The sequence below is a fragment of the Kryptolebias marmoratus genome, linkage group LG18, assembly GCF_001649575.2.
Source record: "Kryptolebias marmoratus isolate JLee-2015 linkage group LG18, ASM164957v2, whole genome shotgun sequence".
NCBI lineage: Eukaryota > Metazoa > Chordata > Actinopteri > Cyprinodontiformes > Rivulidae > Kryptolebias > Kryptolebias marmoratus.
The window spans coordinates 20,595,301-20,600,860 of NC_051447.1; the positions used below are offsets into that span (position 1 = coordinate 20,595,301).

General features: G+C 44.1%; 1 protein-coding gene across 1 annotated transcript; it reads left to right on the top strand.

Moving 5' to 3' along the window:
• Positions 1 to 5,538, top strand: LOC108229751 (F-actin-monooxygenase MICAL2; the record flags this gene model as incomplete). The annotated part of the gene is made up of 7 exons (XM_017405423.3): positions 1 to 91; positions 799 to 1,151; positions 3,444 to 3,651; positions 3,725 to 3,841; positions 4,949 to 5,050; positions 5,203 to 5,358; positions 5,435 to 5,538. Coding segments are annotated over exons 2-7 (951 nt in total), but the record flags the coding sequence as incomplete, so codon positions are not given.
• Positions 5,539 to 5,560: the final 22 nt, after the last annotated feature.

The following is a 5,560-nucleotide window of genomic DNA, read 5'->3' on the forward strand; positions in this document are numbered from 1 at the left end:
GTGTGTGTGTGTGTGTGTGTGTGATTAGCCTGGATTAGCGGTCAGTCGCAGCCCTTGCAGACGAGCAGCAGACGCTCCTTCACTACCACATGTGAGTCTTTTTCACTCATTTCCTTCTTTAAATGAAAGTTATATTTAAATTTATATTTATTTATATTTTCAGAAAACACTTGTGATGATTTTAAAGTTCCAGTTTTCACTCGTATGATGTTTGATTTCAGACATGTTGCTCTAGAACCACCTGAACTTTTTTTATTTTTCAGCTGTTTTGTGACAGAACCGGGTCGTCCTGCTGGAAATTATTCCTCAGACATAAAAATAACCTTTGTATTCATTTTATACCTGATAAAGTGAAATATTTTACTCTTTAACTGGACAAAGTTCTGTTGCTGTTTCATTAAAATCAGAGTTACAAAAAATTATTTTTTGTCTGCTTTTGAAATAAAAACGTCCAGACTTCCAGGACCAGTGTCGGGTTCAGACCTGGTTCTGGTTCTGGTTCCTGGTGCTGACTCATCGGGTCCTCTGGGACACAGAGAGACGGTTGTGTGGTGGTACTTGGTACCGACGGGTCGGCTCTGTGTGAGTCTCTGTTTCAGGTCATGTGACCACGTCTCAGCTGAGGGGAGACTTGATCTTCAAAATAAAAGTCACTTCAGTTTTATTTTGAATCTGGACTTCATGGATTATTGATCGACTTTTTGGATTTTATTGATCTTTGACTGTTTGCTTCATGGTTCTGGTTCTGGTTCAGCTTTCTGATCTTCAGTTTTGGATTTCCACTTCCTGTCCTTTCAGCTGATGTCAGAGGGCGGGCTGGAGGCCATCGGTGACATCATCAGAAGGTGACACCCTTCCCATGGTGCCCTGCTGCCTCGGGGGTCGCCATGGGAGACGAGTCCGACCCAGGATGCCGAGCTCAGGAGCTGTTTGATGAGTTTGTGTTGGCGTCTACCTGCAGGGCGGCGCTGCGCTGCTTCAGCCAGCTGTGTGAACATCTGCAGCTGGACGGCAGCGCCGCTGAGAGGCCGCTGTACCGACCAATCAAACGCCGCCTCAACTACTGGAAGGCCAACGCCTTGTGGGCCAAGTTGGACCGGAGAGCAGCTCAGCCGGAGTACCGCAGGGCCTGGGTCTGCAGGAACCTGACTGTGAGCGCCACAGGAAAGCCCCTGTTAACGTTCCTACTCAATAGAACCATGTTCCTACTTATTAGAACCACGTTCCTACTCATTAGAACCATGTTCCTACACATTCCTACTCATTAGAACCACATTCCTACTCCTTAGAACCATGCTACTACACGTTCCTACTCATTAGAACCATGCTACTACTCATTAGGAACATGTTCCTACTCATTAGAACCATGCTACTACTCATTAGAACCATGTTCCTGCTCAATAGAACCATGTTCCTACTCATTAGAACCGTGTTCCTGCTCAATAGAAACATGTTCCTGCTCATTAGAACCATGTTCCTACACATTCCTACTCATTANAGAACCATGCTACTACTCATTAGAACCATGTTCCTGCTCAATAGAACCATGTTCCTACTCATTAGAACCGTGTTCCTGCTCAATAGAAACATGTTCCTGCTCATTAGAACCATGTTCCTACACATTCCTACTCATTAAAACCATGTTCCTACTCATTAGAAACATGTTCCTGCTCAATAGAAACATGTTCCTACTCATTAAAACATGTTCCTACACATTCCTACTCATTAGAACCATGTTCCTACTCAATAGAACCATGTTCCTACTTATTAGAACCACGTTCCTACTCATTAGAACCATGTTCCTACACGTTCCTACTCATTAGAACCACATTCCTACTCATTAGAACCATGCTACTACACGTTCCTACTCATTAGAACCATGCTACTACTCATTAGGAACATGTTCCTACTCATTAGAACCATGCTACTACTCATTAGAACCATGTTCCTGCTCAATAGAACCATGTTCCTACTCATTAGAACCGTGTTCCTGCTCAATAGAAACATGTTCCTGCTCATTAGAACCATGTTCCTACACATTCCTACTCATTAAAACCATGTTCCTACTCATTAGAAACATGTTCCTGCTCAATAGAAACATGTTCCTACTCATTAAAACATGTTCCTACACATTCCTACTCATTAGAACCATGTTCCTACTCAATAGAACCATGTTCCTACTTATTAGAACCACGTTCCTACTCATTAGAACCATGTTCCTACACGTTCCTACTCATTAGAACCACATTCCTACTCATTAGAACCATGCTACTACACGTTCCTACTCATTAGAACCATGCTACTACTCATTAGGAACATGTTCCTACTCATTAGAACCATGCTACTACTCATTAGAACCATGTTCCTGCTCAATAGAACCATGTTCCTACTCATTAGAACCGTGTTCCTGCTCAATAGAAACATGTTCCTGCTCATTAGAACCATGTTCCTACACATTCCTACTCATTAAAACCATGTTCCTACTCATTAGAAACATGTTCCTGCTCAATAGAAACATGTTCCTACTCATTAAAACATGTTCCTACACATTCCTACTCATTAGAACCATGTTCCTACTCAATAGAACCATGTTCCTACTTATTAGAACCACGTTCCTACTCATTAGAACCATGTTCCTACACGTTCCTACTCATTAGAACCACATTCCTACTCATTAGAACCATGCTACTACACGTTCCTACTCATTAGAACCATGCTACTACTCATTAGGAACATGTTCCTACTCATTAGAACCATGCTACTACTCATTAGAACCATGTTCCTGCTCAATAGAACCATGTTCCTACTCATTAGAACCGTGTTCCTGCTCAATAGAAACATGTTCCTGCTCATTACAACCATGTTCCTACACATTCCTACTCATTAGAACCATGTTCCTACTCATTAGAACCATGTTCCTGCTCAATAGAAACATGTTCCTGCTCATTAGAACCATGTTCCTACACGTTCCTACTCATTAGAACTATGTTCCTACTCATTAGAACCATGATCCTACACGTTCCTACTCTTTAGAACCACGTTCCTACTCATTAGAAACATGTTCCTACTCATTAGAACCCTGTTCCTACACGTTCCTACTCAGAACCACGTTCCTACTCATGAGAACCATGTTCCTACTCATGAGAACCATGTTCCTACTCATTAGAACCATGTTCCTACTCATGAGAACCTGGTAATAACGGGTCTATAATACTTCAGAACATGTTTGTGTTAATAATCGTTAACATGTTAGTAAATGTTTGAAACATGTTCATAGTTTTAATGTTTGTTAATGAGACGTTGAAACTAGTTAATGAGTTAATGATTGTTAACCAGAACCAGGTTAACTTGTTCCATATAGTCGTTGGTTCCATCAGAACCACAGAACTGTTCCTGACGTGAGTACACGATCTACTTTAGACTAAATGTTTCTGATTGGTCAGTGTGTGATCATCGGGGCGGGGCCATGTGGCCTCAGGACGGCGGTGGAGCTGAGCTTCATGGGAGCTCGGGTGGTGGTTCTGGAGAAGAGGGACTCGTTCTCCAGGAACAACGTTCTCCACCTGTGGCCCTTCACCATCCACGACCTGCGGGGCCTCGGGGCCAAAAAGTTCTACGGGAAGTTCTGCGCCGGCTCCATCGACCACATCAGTGAGTGTGTTTGTTGTGGCTCATGTGGGTCTGGAGCAGCTGGGTGGTCATGTGACCCGTTTCCTGCGTGCAGGTATCCGTCAGCTGCAGCTGGTCCTGCTGAAGGTGGCCCTGCTGCTGGGGGCCGAGGTTCACGTGAACGTGGAGTTCAAACAGCTGCGGGAGCCGCCTGAGGAGCAGCACAGAACCAGTGAGGGTCTGGATGGGGGGGCTGCTCAGAGTAGTCTTTTCAGGGTTCTGTCGGGTTCTGCTGATCTCATGACAGATACTGAAGTTCTGCCCCTCCAGCAGAAAGTCCCGGTTCTATTACCTGCTTGTGTCTTCTTCTGTTATCTGACCTGAAGAGTTTTAAAACAGAGACGGAACTTCTTTCCTTCTCAGCAGACGACGGTTTGCAACCTTTGGAGGAACCTTCTGGATTAAGAAAGTTCCTTTAACTAGCTGAGGAAAGTTGTCAGCTAACAAGAAAAGAAGTTTAACTGCTTCACTGTAAAACTTTTAGGATTTGCCAAAATAACGTAAAGAGGAGGACGTCCTCAAGTAAAACGTGACGTCTTGCTGTCAGTGGGCGGGGCTAAGGCAATGGAAGATTATCCTTATGTCAATGTGTTGATGTCTGAACGGTAATCAGATGAACTTTAGTGCAGATCAGATGTTTAATAACAATTCTGTTTCATGGTGAGAAGTTAAATTTGGAGGTTTAGCCACGCCCACATCCTGTCATGAAAACTTCAGACCGTACGACCAACTCCAAGTCTGTTAAAACAACATGTTTAAATGGTCAAAATGATGCCTTTGAGCCAAGATGGCCCACTTCCTGTTGGATTTAGGCCACGCCTCCAAGAGGTTTTCTTGTAGATCCTGGGCTGCTGGTTTTTCTAGCTTCATGTGAAACTGTTCAGAGGGGCTGTAGTAAAATGTGGTGTCGTGGAGCCAACTTCCCCTAAAGTGGAATAAATCCTCAGAACTTCATGCAGGTTTTAGCCTCTAAAAACATTTTATTTTAGAAAAGACATCAAAGAATAACAATTATAGAGGTGTATAAATAACTTTGGATGTGGGTTTTTTATCAATAAAAGCAGAAAGATGAAATGATTAATTTTGTGGATCAACCCAATTCAAGATGGCTGCCATAGCTGGCTTAGTAAACAACAAATGGTCAGTTTTAAAAACAGTGAGCTAAACCTTAGTGTGGTAGTAGATGATGGGGATCTGCGGCTGCTAACAGCTAAACACAAAGATGGAGGCAGCGTTCTTCTAGTTGTTGATCTGTTGTCCTCCCTGTTTACCTGTCCAGAGGTGGGCTGGAGGATGGAGGTGAGTCCGAAGTCCCACCCCCTCAACCAGCTGGAGTTCGACGTGGTCGTTGGAGCAGATGGACGCAGGAACACGTTAGCAGGTACGACATCGGTTCTTCAACGTGTTTCACAGTTTCACCAACATTCACACCTGTGAGACGTTAGCGTTAGCATTTATGTTAGCTGTTAGCTGCCCAAATGTTCCTAAAGATGAAATCCTGTTCCCCGCTGCGTGTTTGCGTCTCCTCTCCAGGCTTCAGGAGGAAAGAGTTCCGCGGGAAGCTGGCCATCGCCATCACAGCCAACTTCAAAAACAGGAACTCTTCGGCTGAGGCTAAGGTGGAGGAGATCAGCGGAGTGGCCTTCATCTTCAACCAGAGGTTCTTCCAGGAGCTGCGACAGGAAACTGGTTGAGTTTTAACAAAGTTTCACTTCCTCCAGAAACACCTGGTCTGGGTTTATTTTAACATGAACACCTGGTTCAGGTATCGACCTGGAGAACGTCGTGTACTACAAGGATGACACGCACTACTTCGTTATGACAGCGAAGAAACAGAGTCTGCTGGAAAAAGGAGTCATTCTGCAGGTGGGTTCAACACCTGGAAACATTC